At 50.3% G+C, this 15,508-nt stretch overlaps 2 protein-coding genes and 1 pseudogene across 2 annotated transcripts; 2 read left to right on the top strand and 1 right to left on the bottom strand.

Annotated features, from left to right (window-relative positions):
* Window positions 1-1,543: 1,543 nt before the first annotated feature.
* Window positions 1,544-3,975, top strand: LOC133887801 (probable serine/threonine-protein kinase PBL19). Its single transcript, XM_062327782.1, has 4 exons — window positions 1,544-2,422; window positions 2,513-2,773; window positions 2,972-3,094; window positions 3,217-3,975. The coding sequence occupies exons 1-4, from the start codon at window positions 1,913-1,915 to the stop codon at window positions 3,778-3,780; spliced, it is 1,458 nt and encodes a 485-aa protein (XP_062183766.1). The 5' UTR covers window positions 1,544-1,912; the 3' UTR covers window positions 3,781-3,975.
* A 181-nt stretch (window positions 3,976-4,156) lies between these two features.
* LOC133889545 (uncharacterized) lies at window positions 4,157-5,095 on the bottom strand (annotated as a pseudogene).
* Window positions 5,096-10,232: 5,137 nt separating this feature from the next.
* Window positions 10,233-15,096, top strand: LOC133888384 (probable metal-nicotianamine transporter YSL16). The gene is made up of 8 exons (XM_062328605.1): window positions 10,233-10,504; window positions 10,973-11,407; window positions 11,514-11,686; window positions 13,174-13,271; window positions 13,373-13,507; window positions 13,599-13,788; window positions 13,864-13,978; window positions 14,070-15,096. Exons 1-8 carry the CDS (start codon window positions 10,405-10,407, stop codon window positions 14,996-14,998), a joined length of 2,175 nt encoding a protein of 724 aa, XP_062184589.1. The 5' UTR covers window positions 10,233-10,404; the 3' UTR covers window positions 14,999-15,096.
* Window positions 15,097-15,508: the final 412 nt, after the last annotated feature.

Here is a 15,508-nt window from a genome sequence, read left to right as displayed (position 1 = left end):
TTATCTCCATATGCATTGCAAATGTCAATTGATGTTTTTACAATTTGTGTGCTTTTATTCTCAATAGTTCCTTTGCCATTAACTCTTATCAATTTAAGTGAACTATCTTATCAGTTAAGGAATTCTCCTTCCAGGACGTCTATATCTGGATACCTCACATTTTACCCAACAATTGGAGAGTCTTATGGAGGGAAATAAAGTAGTAATTTCTACATGGGTGGCATGAGAGTACCTCTTAATCCTTGTATTTCTGGCTAAACATTATCAATTTGATAATTGATGGATGCATGTCCATGTGTATTCAAGACAATCTCTGTATGAATTAAAGTTGCACTTATCTGAACATCTTTGTATACTATATGATTGTCTGCCACCAAAGAAAAATTTTTGTAACTGAGGAGGCTGGCATGTGTTTATGTAAGGGTATTTGTATGTTTGATCCAGACATACGATTTCATTTCTTTTTCCTGGCCCAAAATTAAAGTTTTTTAAGAAAACAAAAACTTCGAGTCAAAAGGTAAAAAGTTTTAGTTTAAGCTCTTTGATTAGCTTGGTTGAACCCCAACCCCAGCTTCTGTTGTGGAAGAATCTTGAGCAATACAGTTCAAATTACATTTTTACATGTGCAGACAATAGTGATGTGATCTTTTTTTGACTGAAAATTATATGTTCACGATTTCTTTAGTTAAGACAGCAGAAATGTGAAATAAGCATTTCAAGTTGATGTGGCATGGCTCTTATCCACGCGACATGAGGCGTAGTATCGGAATAACCCAAAGTAGTGCAGCAACCTGAATGTCACAGTGAATTAGGCAGGTCAAGTGATTTATAGTACCATAGGTTGTTTTTTGCACCATATGATTGAACTAGAATCAGAATGATATACGTCCTTAAAAAAATAATCAGAATGATATACATCTGGAGCTAATATAGTAGCAGAGAAAATCAACATATATCTCACAATTAAAATCAAACAACTGATTAGCAAAACAGTGTAGAAATCAAACATCACTTACCAGCAGCATACTATACAGCTCTACTGCTTTCGTAGCCTGTTTGGGAAAAAAGAGGAGCTAATTCAGACGAAAAAAAATAGGATTTAGTTTAAATTTGTACTAAATCCTAAAAACTAATATCGCAGTCACCCACAAACAGACCCTCTCAGAACATTGTCCAGTCCACTGTCTTAATACACCCGTTTCCCTGTCGGCTAAAACCACTGAACTTTCATGCAGGGTCAATCAACATGGTGACGCGAAAGTCAGTCACGGACAGCTCACCGAGCATGTCGACAGCGACGGGTCTGGGTCAACATTTCATGCCAGCCGGGACAAGCTCGCTTCTTCTTTTTTTCAAGATGGAGCAGGGGCGAGTCTACAATTCACGACGTCTGTAGAGCGTTGCCGTGTGTGACTGTGTGACTGTGTGAGTCTATCGGGGGTCCCGGCCCTACGGAAGTTGAACACTCAACAGCAAAGGTGCCTGTGCTTAAACTTTCTCTGATTTCTCTCACCATCATGTGTCACTGCACTGAACCGCCGCAATGTCTGAACATTTCAAGGCCTGCTGACTGCTGTGCTAGCTACGGCATGAGACCGTGTGGCATTTCATCGCTAGACCGGGAGGAAGTCTGGGATGTTAGGAGGAATCAAAAGTTGCTAGCCAGCCTCCCTCCCTTCCGAGTTCCGAGTCAATTCGGTCGGTCAGACTACCAGGGCCAGTTGACATGCTCTGCTTCTTATGCGGCGGATAACATTTCTGCCGTGCATATGTCGCCAGGACAGGGAACCAGGACTCCAGGAGTGTGTTCGTGTGTGTGCGAGCAAGCGATCGTCCCTCTCGTACTAGGGTGTGGTACAGCCACCTTGGAGGTGTTTCATGAAGATTTTCGTCTTCGTTCGATGAGTTCTTTATGCAAGGCAGTTGTTGTGTTCCTTCCATCTGTCAGGTATTTAGCTTCTTTCTCCAAGAAATGGGCTGCCTCCGCCTCTTCCACGGCAGGTGCAAGAGCAAGAAGCGGCCGGAGGCGCCGGCCACTTCATTCTTCTCTACCGTCTCCACCGAGGCGCGCTCGACCGTGTCCGTGCCAGCCGCCGCCTCCTCGAACGTGTCCTCGGCCAACGCCACGAGCCACTTCGAGTCCGAGGCCCCGGGCGCGAGGCCGGTGGCGAGCGGGTCATCGGGCTCGGCTTCGTCGGCGCGGAGCATCCTTGAGCTGTACGAGGAGAGGGGCGCGCGCGGGCGCGGCCTGCGCGACTTCGGGCTCCGGGAGCTCCGCGTCGCCACGCGCGACTTCAGCCCGCTGCTCGTGGTCGGCGAGGGCGGTTTCGGGTGCGTCTACATGGGCGTCCTCCGGCTACCCGGCGGCGGCCCCGACGGCACGCCGGTCGCCGTCAAGAGGCTCAACCCCAACTGCCGTCAGGTATGCACCATCGGCTCATGATCCGCATGCACGCTCGCGAAATCGCAATGCACCTGGGTTCATTCGACTCCGTTCTTGTGTGGTGTTCAGGGCCACAAGGAGTGGCTCGCCGAGGTCCACTTCCTGGGCGTCGTCGAGCACCGGAACCTCATCAAGCTCATCGGGTTCTGCGCGTCGCGGACCGACAGAGGCCCGCAGCGGCTGCTGGTTTACGAGTTCATGCCGAACAAGACGCTGGACGACCACCTGTTCAACCGGGCGTACCCTGTCCTACCTTGGGAAGTCAGGCTGCAGATTGCGCTGGGTGCCGCCGAGGGGTTGCTGTATCTCCATGAGGGCCTGGAGCTTAAGGTAACCAATCTGCATTGGAAACTCTGCGTCCTCTTTAGGCTCTGATGAGTGTAAGATAGGCAGGCAAATTTTACACTGACAACTCTCACCAGAACATGGCATTGGTCCTGATTTATGAACTACACGAAAAGCAGAATGTTAATCAGTACACAACTACACATCATGAGCGTTTCACTTATGATCTTTTGATATTCGTAGATCATATACCGCGATTTCAAAGCGTCGAACGTACTGTTGGACGAGGACTTCAGACCCAAACTATCGGACTTTGGATTAGCAAGGGAGGGGCCATCAGAAGGCCAGACTCATGTGTCCACAGCGGTACGTGCAAACTTCACCAGACTGACAGAAACTTTCTTACGCTGCACACCGTGCGTTCTGAAAGCTCACGCATGGAACACCAGCCCTGTAGTCCTCAGACATCCCTTTCCTTTTGCAATCAGGTCATGGGAACCTTTGGCTACGCAGCTCCGGACTACGTCCAGACCGGGCGCCTCACCACCAAGAGCGACGTCTGGAGCTTCGGCGTGGTGCTGTACGAGATCCTCACCGCCCGGCGATCGATCGAACGAAACCGACCCAAGAACGAGCAGAAGCTCCTGGAGTGGGTGAGGCGGCACCCGGCCGAGAGCAAGCAGTTCGGCGAGATCATGGACGCGAGGCTGGAAGGGCGGTACCCCATGAGAAGTGCCAGGGAGGTCGCCAAGCTGGCCAACGGCTGCCTCGCGAAGCACGCCAAGGACCGCCCCACGATGAGGGAGGTGGTCGAGAGGCTGAAGCAGGCCATGCTGCACACGGAGATGGATGGTTTTGTGGATGCGGTGGAGCAAGGCTCCCCTGTTGTTCGGGAGGCCCCGTGGTCGCCGGAGGCAGAGGATGCGTGCGCAGCGGCAGCGGCGGCGAAGAGGCGGATGCTGCATCTCGATGGTCTAGGGAGAAATGCCGACGTTCACGCGAGGAGGAGGCTCATGCTCATGAGGGCGTCCTCCGCCGCCGCTCCGACGTGATCTCCTGTCGTTGTTGATGCTCTTGACTTCCTGTACAGTCTGAACCTACGATGACTTCTGAAATTTGAGTTTTTATAGGCTTAGTATTGGGGAATTGCTAAACATAGTTCTGATTTACAGTAACATCTTCTTTCTATTTCATCCATGCCTTCTTGTGCTCACTAGTGAGCAGATTCTCTATTGCTCTACTGTATTTTCATCAAGAAACAACATAACAGTAAACTTACTACAGCCAGAAATATTCTTCTAGGCAAAGCTTCCAGTATAAAAAGAAGATACCACGAAAGGTAATTTTAGTCTCAGGCAACAGCCTCTCCAGTAGTATATGCAGCAATACAGTGTAGCTAGTAACAACAAATTGAATAGTATGGTCCCTTTTCATACACAAGTAAACAATTGACTTGAACAGTACAATATTAACTTCACAAAAGTGGTCAGAAAACCAAAAAAATGATGAATTGCAAACCTGCATAAGCAGCTACCAAATATCAGTTCTCTACAATGGGAAAGGCTGACCCAATCTTGTTGTTACCTATCCGGTAGCACTTGATATTCAGAGTGTATGGACCGATATCAACGCGATTATCTTCCCCTCCAAGAAAGAAGCACAATGTGTAGAGTGCAACCTCAAACTCGGTACTGACACCAATCAACGTGCTGGAGACTGATTTCAACACACCGTGCCCTCGACCTGAACAGTCAGCAGCTGTGTCTCCGAATCTGGTTGCCAAAACCAGGGTAAAACATCTTAGCTCCATTATTTCATATAAAAGAGCATTATATAATTGTTTTAGGCTATATACTCATAGATTCACCACGACGCCTCGGGAAAATATAACCTTGGTGGTCTACATTTCCGTTGGCTTCTTCCAGGTAAAACTGCAAATTAGTCAAAGAATGACGGTCAGAAGTATGCTCATGTAAGGAAACAAAGAATAAAAAGAACTTGCCTGAATCCAGTTATGGAAGCCTGACACCTCGCTCTCTCCTTGTCCCCGTCCTTCGATCTCTCCAACAAACACATGCTCATATGCAGAATAGCTGCTAGAGTTGCCACCTCTTCCATACAAATCAAAACCATAGGGATTGTCAGCGTTCTCTTGAGTTCCTCATAGTTATGAGATGCAACCGACGTGGGATTGGCAAGGTTGATTGGGATTAGGTTATTTAAATATAGGGTGCACGATCTAAATCAGATGGCTAAGATTTAAAACGCGAAAGAGTATCGAGGCTTCTAATCTTGATCGTGCACCTACGATTGGATGGCCGAGGGCATTTGGGGGAGGATTGGCGGTCGCGGTGCCGCCGTGGGCATGGCCGGAGCATCGTCGGTGACACTCGATCTAGCGCTACGGGCTACCAACTGCGACAAGAAATGGCACAATCGAAAAAGACGGTGAGGGGGATTCTCATCGAAGGCTTCACGGCGACCAGAGATGACTCGGAGGTGGTCGGCGACGGAGAGAAGCGGGCGGCGGGGTCGTAGCTCGGTGGGATGGCGGTCCGAACGGCGGAGAAACGAAATTGAAGGTCGACGAAGCTCCCTCAGTGTCATGCGATGCCAAAGAGGCGGTCAGCGAGCTTCGGGGCTCAACGGGAAGGGCTGGCGATGGAGAGGTGACGACGGTGCTCACCGGAGCTCAGCAGGAAGGGTCGTGCGACGATGTAACGACGTCGAGGGGCGACGAAGAAGACTCCTTGCGTTCATGCGAAGCCGATGACGACCTCAGAAGCACCATAGAAGGATCGATTGCAGTGGTCGACGCGTGGCGGAGCTCTGCAGCCAGCAATGGCGCTCGGCAAAGGTGAGGGGCGGTGATTCTGGGCGAGAACGGGAGAGCAGAGGGTTAGGGGCGGCTAAATAGGCGCGAGAGAGAGCGGGGGTGGTTGCAGGATCGTGGGCGTGGGCACGGAGACAAGGGCGGTGAAATCGGGCGGTGTGGTTGCTCGCAGCATGGGCAGCAGTTACGCGCGGCGCGGGTAAAGTGGAGGGACGGGGATGACAAGCAGGCCCAAGGTGTGTGTGTGTGTGTGTGTGTGTGTTTGAGAGAGAGAGAGAGAGAGAGAGAGAGAGAGAGAGAGAGAGATCGGGAGTGGGCTGGGCTATGCTGCGCGAGGTGACGGGCCAGGCTAGCGAGAAAATGGGCGTCACAAACCTACCCCCTTAGGATGAATCTCATCCTTGAGATTTGAAAAGATCGGAGAATTGATGGGGAAATTCTGTCTTCACATCTTCTTCTCTTTCCCATGTGGCTTTCGCTTCTGAATGATGTCTCTACTGCACCTTGCACATACGGATCCTTTTATTCCGGGTAACACATTCTGATGTCTCGAGAATCTTGACAGGGTATTCGAATAAGAGAGATCCTCCTGCACATTCAATTCCTCCATCGGCAACTACTCTTCTGGAACTCTCAGACATTTCTTCAATTGTGATATGTGAAACACATTATGGACATCGGAGAGCTGGGATGGCAGTTTGAGCTGATAGGCCACTTCACCTCTCCTTTCTAGTATTTTGAACGATCCAATGTATCGGGGTGCCAGTTTTCCTTTGTCCTTAAATCTGCGAAGGCCTTTGAGCGGGCCCGATACCTTGAGATACATGAAGTCTCCGACTTCGAAGGTCAACTCCCGACGTCGATTGTATGCATAACTCTTCTGCCTTGACTGCGCCGCTCGCAGGTTGTTTCGAATTTCTTGTACTTGCCTTTCTGCCTCTGTCGGAGGATGAACTCCTGTCGCAGGGATCCCGAGAGACCCCTTTTTAGATATTCGGCCGGGGGGATGATCCTGAATGAGTTCGTCGGAGAAATAAATGGAAGTGGAAATAAATGCCACGGCCGGTGGTGGGGGATGATTGACCTAGTGCAAAGAGAAATAAATAGACCGGAGTTTAGACAGGTTCGGGCCGTACGGGGGCGTAATACCCTACTCCTGTGTGGATGCAATATCCTTCCCTGAGGGGGATCCCTCAGGGATATGTCTGGTTACAGGAATATATTGTCTAACTGAGAGCTTGAGGCTCCCTTGCTCTAGCTCTGCTCAAGCTTGCTTGCGGTGTTCTTTGGCTAAGTGTGGCACGGTCGATCGCTTCGAGTCAATCCAGTGTCTTCGTCTCTCTCTGTGATGTTTTCGATCTGTCTCTTCGGATGATGTCTTCGATCGTCTCCTGGTGTGTGTTTTTCTTCTTTCTGTACGCCCATCCTTTTATGCACTCGCCGGCCACGACATACCCCAAACGGGAAAGAAGGGGCACATGTTCCAAGACGCCACGACTGAGAAAGACGTCATCATTTCCTCTGGTCGAAGTGACATGGGCGGTGGAAAAAACGCGACGCGCGTCCGACCACCCGTCACTGTGGACGCCTTGGCGCCGGGCGCCGTTGAGAGGGCCCACCGGGCAGCCGCAGAGGCACCCGGCGCGCCCACCCTGTCTTGTTCCTCTGCCAGGGCAGGGTGGCTGGCGGAACGCTTTGATCCTGGCAACGTTATCCCGAGATACACCGGATGATACGGGACGGGACCCGTGCAATTAATGGCCCCACGCCCCCCTGCCAAAGCATGGCAGGGACTGACACTGCGGCGGGAGCAGTTGGGGATGTCAGGATGTCAAGCCGCGCATGCCCATTAAATGCGGCCTTGGACCTCTGACTAGTTGACACCTCGTCGGCGGGCCCCTCGGGGGCCCTTCTGTATCGTCGGGGCATCGGGTGCTCTCGCGCGAACCTTCGGGGAACCGAGTGCTCGGGGGCTGCCACGTGCAACCCCGAGCACCCTCCCCCGAGCGCCTTTGCACGAACCTTCGGGGAACCGAGTGCTCGGGGGCTGCCACGTGCAGCCCCGAGCACTCTCTCCCGAGTACTTTTGTAGAACCTTCGGGGAACCGAGCGCTCAGAGGCTGCCACGTGCAGCCCCGAACACTCTCTCCCGAGCACTTCTGTAGAACCTTTGGGGAACCGGGCGCTCGAGGGCTGCCACGTGCAGCCCCGAGCACCCTCTCCCGAGCATTTAGCTCTTCTGACCATCGGGGGACTAGGGTACTCGGGGGCGAGCGGGCACCTCCCCGAGCACTTTCTTCCCGGTACTTGGACTCTGCGGGTCATCGGGGAACTGGGGTGCTCGGGGACCAGAGGCTGTGGCCCCGAGCACCTTCTCTCGGAACTTAGATTTTCCTCATCCCGCAGGAGGGACCTCGCAGGATGGTGACACGTGGCGGACGGCTGGCCTGGCCTCGGGACTCAGGGACCCCCGATTCCTGATACACCGACAGCCTCCCTTAGAACTTCTGGGCCAATTACTTAGCTTTCTCCGGTCTGGTTCTAGAATAGCGGGGTTCTGCACTTTCTTCCGTATAGTGCTTCAAAAGAAGTCATCTTTAAACTTGCCTGGTAGCTATTATTATATGGGAATTTCGCATAGGGAAGATTCTTATTCCAACTCTTGCCATTCTTTAAAGCACATACTTTCAACATATCTTCTAGAATCTGATTGGTCCTCTCTGTCTGTCCATCAGTCTTTAGGTGATAAGTTGAGCTAAAGTTCAATCCGGTGCCCATGGACTCATGCAAATGCTGCCAAAAATGGGATGTGAACTGGGTACCTTGATTAGATACTATCCTCTTGGGTACACCATGAAGACACACAATCTTGGACATGTGCAACTCTGCGAGCTTTGGTCCTCGATATGTCTCCTTGACTGGTATGAAGTGAGCTACCTCTGTTAACCGATCTACTATGACCCAAATTGAATCATACCTGGACTGTGTTCGAGGTAATCCCACTATAAAATCCATACCGATTTCTTCCCATTTTCACTCGAGTACCTTTAGTGGTTGAAGCAACCCTGCTGGTCTCTGGTGTTCGGCCTTAACTTGCTGGCAGGTATCACACAGGGCTACATATTCTGCTACCTTATGTTTCATTCCATACCACCAGTAACGATCTTTGAGATTCTGGTACATCTTGATGCTTCCCGGGTGAATAGAGTAGGTTGAGTCGTGAGCTTCCCTTAAAATTGACTCCCGAATAGACTTGATATCTGGAACACATATTCTTTTCTTATACCACACCACACCTTTTGCATCTTTCGTGAATCCTGGGGCCTTATCCTCCTTAATGAGTTGTTTGATCTCTAGAATCTTCTCATCTTCCTGTTGACCCTTACATATACCCTGCTCCGAGGTATAATCTATTTCCATTACAACTACGTCTATGCTGGATACAATTCCCAAATTAAGCTTCTCAAACTCTTTACATAGTCCAGGTTGTCTTTCTTGTATTATCATCATACTGACATATGACTTTCTACTCAGAGTATCTGTCACTACATTTACTTTTTCTGGATGATAGTTGATTCCCATATTATAATTCTTGATGAGTTCTAGCCATTTACGCTGCCTAAGGTTGAGATCGGGTTGAGTGAAGATATACTTCAGACTTTTATGGTCATAGAAGATCTCGCATCTTTGCCCGACCGTTAAGTTGCCCCGATCACCTGTCGTCGACCATTAGGTTGCATCTGTCACTTGTACACAATGAAAGAAGCAAACATATTTCTCCATACTTCAAAACATATCTAGATTAGCACAATAATAAAAAACTTTAACTCAGAGCATATTTTGCAGAAAATATAAACACTGGATGTTCCGGTGTGTTTTGCTCCTGAACACCAGACCATCTGGTGAGTGTAGCACTATCTATTTCAAGAAAATTTTGCTCTCTACAGAAAAAGATTCGGTGAAAGCTTCTAGTGATCTCATGTCTATCATCGGATAATACGACGTATGCCAATCTATCGAATCAACCTCTCTGCAACCTCACTGCAACAAAAGGTCCTACGCATTCTTTGGTGTTCACAAACTCAGTACAAGACTATCCAGCATATATAATTAAATTTAGCGCCAAAAATCTTCTCTCCACAGAAAATACTCCGACGCTCTCTAAATCCATCACCGGACCATCCTATGTTTGCTTTCATTTCTACTTTAGCACCGAAAATACTCCAGTGCTTACTTCACGTAACACCGGACTATCCGGTACGGTCAAAACTCACACACCGAATGTTCCGATAAGGTATAATTTCTTAAATTTTAAAACAGTCTCCTCCAATTCAAACTTTAATTAGCTATAAGTAGACTCACACACAAATAAACTCATACCAACTAAAACCATTTCAAATTTAATATTCTCGATGACTCATCGTACGTAAACTAAAACATATTTTAATTTAATTTGTCACGTGTCGATATCGAATTTAGACAAGCATATAAGGAGACCCAACCATGTGATGCTGTGAATCCGGTACGAGTTTGAGCGAACCAAAAGGACCCCAGCATTGCACGCGGATCATCAGTCGTCATCCGCCGTCGCCATCACGCGCCCAACCAAAACCAAAGGTCAAGCGCAAGCGAGGAAGGAGCAACGGTTGAGAAGTCCAACCACGTCCCCGGCTAGAAAAGATATCGCGCACCGCTGACCGACCGCCCCGCACCCACCTGCCATTTTCACCGGCGCCCGTTCGCCGTTGTACTACAGCGCCGAAGCTTCTGAGCCTTTTGTACTTCACCCCCGCGTCCGCCCCAGACCCCGATACGGCAAGCAGTACAGCGCTTTTTCCAGCGGATGCCGCTTATAAAATTGACCGGCGAGCCAGTCCTCCGCTCTCTCGTGGGGTGCTCGGCGTTCTCGCCGTCGATCAGGAGCTGCTGTTCTGGCGAGCCAGGTGAGGTCTCTGCGTGCCTGGTCTCCTCCAACGCTCCTCGAGGTTCCATCTTGGTTTGGTTTGGGGTATCTTGCTCTACGATTACGCGTTTCCCTATCTGTTATCGTCAGAATCCGCTGGCCTTTTTCCGGCATTTCCGTCTTGCCGTCTTGTTCTCGCGATTTCTGGCGTCGCTTGGGTGGATTTCGCTTAAAAAAACTGATCATTTTGGCCGGTCTATATGTTTCGAATGGAAATCTTGCGTTTTCTGTGAAGAATTTTGGTGCTTCGCCTCTATTGCCTCTAGTCTTTATTTATTGGAAATTTGGGATTCTATAATTAACTTGCCAAAAAAATGCCAATTTGTTTAACCAATCGAGTCCATCTGATTGCCCACGTCTTCGCTATCGTCCAATGCACGAGCACATGGATGGCATCTCGCTGGTTTGCGTACACAAATGAGCTGACAGCTACACCCCCACGCTGCAGCCGCCGCCGTCTCGGAGCTCGAGCTGCTAGTCCCCAGGACCGCCAGCGCCATGGAGCACCGCGCGCCGCTGGGCGCGAACGAGATTGAGAAGACGCCCTCCGAGCGCGTGACGGGGGACGTGGAGTCGGAGCCCGCAGCCGCGGCGCGGCGCGAGACGGAGCGCGTCCCGCCGTGGCGCGAGCAGGTGACCGCGCGCGGGATGGTGGCGGCGCTGCTCATCGGCTTCGTCTACTCGGTGATCGTGATGAAGCTGAGCCTCACCACGGGGCTCGTCCCCACGCTGAACGTCTCCGTCGCGCTGCTCGCCTTCCTCGCGCTCCGCGGCTGGACGCGCGCGCTCGAGCGCCTCGGCATTGCCTCCCGCCCCTTCACCCGCCAGGAGAACACCGTCGTCCAGACCTGCGCCGTCGCGTGCTATACCATCGGATTCGGCGGTAAGCTCTCTCCCCAGTCACGCATAGCCGATCAGCTTGCACGGGCACCCGCCGTTCTTGATCTTTGACCGTGATCTTTCGTTCGCTACCTACTCTGAATCTGCAGGTGGGTTCGGGTCCTTCTTGCTGGGGCTGAACAAGAAGACGTACGAGCTGGCCGGGGAGAACACGCCGGGGAACGTGCCAGGGAGCTACAAGGAGCCCGGCATCGGCTGGATGACGGGATTCCTCCTCGCCGTCAGCTTCGTGGGGCTCCTCACCTTGCTTCCTCTCAGAAAGGTACCAAACTTAGAGATCTAAGTCTCCATTTGACCTTGAGTCTCCATCTGCTCTGTTTCAGTTGGTGTAAGACAGGACGGGACATCGATCAGACTTAGACCTCTAAGTCTCCACCCGGTCTCTATCCGTCCTGCTCTGGTTGAGCTCGATCAGTGCCCCATCCCGGAGTATATACATGACAATAGTTATATATATATATATATATTAGTTTATTAAAAATTTTATTATAAAGGATAATAAAATTCTTAATAAATTTACTAAATGTATATATAATATACACTCCGGGGCGGGACGGGTTTTTAAGTAAACTAATGTGTATATATATATATATATATATATATATATATATATATATATATAACTATTGTCCGGTTATGTTAAATCTTGTGAACCTTAGATATGATTTTTTATTAATTTGTATATTACGATAGCTATTATCTTATAATAAATTTGATCTAGAGCTTTTAACGACTTTAATCGGAACGGATAGACTGGATTGGACCAAGATGAGGTGAGGGACATGCCAGTGGGGTAGGTGAAAGTAGAGCCCGCCCCTGTTCTGCTCCAGATCTCTAACTAAACTCCCTTGGTCCTCTCTAATGTTTCCTTGTCCTCCTAGCCTTTAGCGCCATTTGAGCCGTGGTTGTCAACTTCTGAAACTTTTGGCATTGATTGGAAGATTGTACCATCTGAACTGTAGTCAACTAGTTTTTTTTAAGGGGCAGGAGAACTGCCTATGTATTAAGAAGGCACCGGAAAAAAACAGAGTACAAGGGTTACACAAAAGGAAGATTACACGCCCATAAAGAACAGAAAGATTACAACCCCACAGACAAAAACCGAAAACAAATAAACAGGGTAAAAAACTGAGATCTAAGTGTCCTGAGAAGCAGGTAAAGGTGTTGTCGCCTTGTACTCATAAATTTCCTCCATAATCAGTTTGTCACTTGTTTATAGGATATCTCTACCTGTTGAAATATTCTTCTGTTTCGTGCTTTTCAAATGCCCCACCAAAAATATATCAGTATACCTGCCTTTGGTATGACGATGATCACCTATGGTTACAGCCATAATCCAGTCCCTCAGATTAGCTGAGGTGAGAGTTAAAAGTAGGTCAGGCATATTTAGGGCTTGAGTTGTGTTCTCCCATACAGCTTCTGTGAAATTGCATTTTCTGAGGAGGTGCTCAGTCGTTTCCAGCTCACAATAACAGGGAATGCAAATTGGGTTATGAGGCCAATTCTTCTTTTGCATAATCTCAGCCGTGTTGATTCTGTAATGCCAAGCCAACCCCCAACGACGCAAAGAATTGACATTTCGGTTGTGTGTGCCCTTCATATAATATTAGCCCATGATTGGTGAACTCCCCCTATTAATTAGTAGAACTGCTTCAACTCCATCTTTTCACTGTTTTAGGGAGGGAATCTTGAGTATTTTCTCTTGTCATCACCTTTCTAAGATCGAGCCTGAAATTAAATATTTTCCAGGTACTCGTCATCGACTATAAACTAACTTATCCAAGTGGCACTGCTACTGCTGTTCTCATAAACGGGTTCCACACACCTCAAGGAGATAAGAATGCAAAGTACGCTCTTATATTTACGCTTTGCTGACGAAATCGTCATTCAACTGATCAACACCGTAGGAATGGATAGCCTGATCGGTTTAGTTTCACCTTCATGCCAGAAAGCAAGTCCGTGGATTCCTCAAGTATTTCGGGATCAGCTTCTTGTGGAGCTTCTTCCAATGGTTCTACACCGGCGGCGACGTCTGCGGATTCATTCAGTTCCCTACTTTTGGGCTCAAAGCTTGGAAACAAACGTAATCATTCTGATTTTTTTCTCCCATTCATGATTTTTATCCAGTGGTACAAAGGCATCAAAAATTCAATTTTGACTCCTTGAATCGTCAGGTTTTTCTTCGACTTCAGTCTCACGTACGTTGGCGCCGGGATGATCTGCTCGCACCTTGTCAACCTCTCGCTCCTCTTTGGCGCCATCCTTTCCTGGGGCGTAATGTGGCCACTCATCAGCAAACAAAAGGGCAATTGGTTCTCTGCAAAGGCATCTGAAAGTAGCATGACAAGCCTGTACGGTTACAAGGTATGTGAGTATGTTGATTAATTCATCTGGGCTTTCCTAGCTTCCATCCTTATCCCCGCTTCGTTCCATGTTCAGGCCTTCCTCTGCATTGCTCTGCTCGTGGGAGACGGCCTCTACAACTTGGTCAAAGTCATCTTTGTCGCCGCCAAGAACGTACGCGAACGATCAAATCGCAGGAGCCTGAACAGAGGTAAAGGAACTGTAAAAATATTCGCTTGCCTCACACAAATTTTCTTCTTTTTTTGGGTCGGCTAATGCTTACAAGGTGGAGTATATTGCAGTGGCGAACGCGGACACCATGGCGCTCGACGACATGCAGCGCAACGAGGTGTTCAACAGGGACAACATCCCGACCTGGCTGGCCTACAGCGGATACGCTGTGCTCAGCGTCATCGCGGTGGTCACCATCCCCTTCATGTTCCGGCAGGTGAAGTGGTACTACGTGATCGTCGCGTACGTGCTGGCGCCGGCGCTGGGGTTCTGCAACGCGTACGGCGCCGGCCTGACGGACATGAACATGGGCTACAACTACGGCAAGATCGCGCTGTTCGTGTTCGCGGCGTGGGCGGGGAAGGACAACGGCGTGGTCGCCGGCCTGGTGGACTGCGGGCTGGTGAAGCAGCTGGTGCTCGTCTCAGCCGACCTGATGCACGACTTCAAGACGGGCCACCTGACGCTGACGTCGCCGCGGTCGATGCTGGTGGGGCAGGCCATCGGCACGCTGATGGGCTGCGTCATCGCGCCGCTCACCTTCTTCCTCTTCTACAAGGCGTTCGACGTGGGCAACCCGGATGGGTACTGGAAGGCCCCCTACGCGCTCATCTACCGCAACATGGCCATCCTCGGCGTGGAGGGCTTCTCGGCGCTGCCGGAGCACTGCCTGCAGCTGTGCGTGGGGTTCTTCGCGTTCGCGGTGCTGGCCAACGTGGCGAGGGACTTTCTGCCGCGCCGGTTCGGGCAGTTCGTGCCTCTGCCGATGGCCATGGCCGTGCCGTTCCTCGTCGGCGCCAACTTCGCCATCGACATGTGCGTCGGGAGCCTGGTCGTGTTCGCGTGGCACAAGCTCGACATCAAGAAGGCCGCGCTGCTCGTGCCGGCTGTCGCCTCCGGGCTGATCTGCGGCGACGGAATCTGGACGTTCCCTTCGTCGCTGCTCGCGCTGGCCAAGGTCAAACCGCCCATCTGCATGAAGTTCACGCCGGGAAGCTAGAGTAGTCAAGTAGATGCTCGTGTCAAGCAATGATCTCGAGCGTTTTGGTGAAAGTCCGCACAGATTCCGAAATCCGAAGTGCGGGTTTGTTCATATGAGCTGGATTGTGTACCGTGTATGTCGGTGATATGTGAGTAGGATCCCCGAGTCCCGAGGTCAGGACAACAGAGTGTCACATGACGATTTTCCTCGGAGACTATCTCCCCGAGGACCGAGAAGAGTCAGTTCCGAGAGGGGTGCTCGGGGCCATGAACAGTAGTCCTCAAGTACTCAGAGTTTCTCGAGGACCCGAGAAGCGACAGTTTCGGGAGGGGTGTTTGAGGCTATAAACAGTGATCTCCGAGTACCCGTAGTTCCTCGAGGACCCAAAAAGAGCTAGTTCCGGGAGGGATACTCGGGGTCATGAACAGTGGTCTCCGAGTACCCGGAGTTTCTTGAGGACTAGAGAAGAGATATATCCAGGGGAGGGCGCTCGGGGCTATGAACAGTAGTCCCCGAACATCCAGAGTT

Source organism: Phragmites australis, chromosome 13 (assembly GCF_958298935.1).
Source record: "Phragmites australis chromosome 13, lpPhrAust1.1, whole genome shotgun sequence".
Classification (NCBI taxonomy): domain Eukaryota; kingdom Viridiplantae; phylum Streptophyta; class Magnoliopsida; order Poales; family Poaceae; genus Phragmites; species Phragmites australis.
The sequence above is the reverse complement of the archived record's forward strand: the minus strand, read 5'-3'. Positions and strand labels throughout refer to the sequence as shown.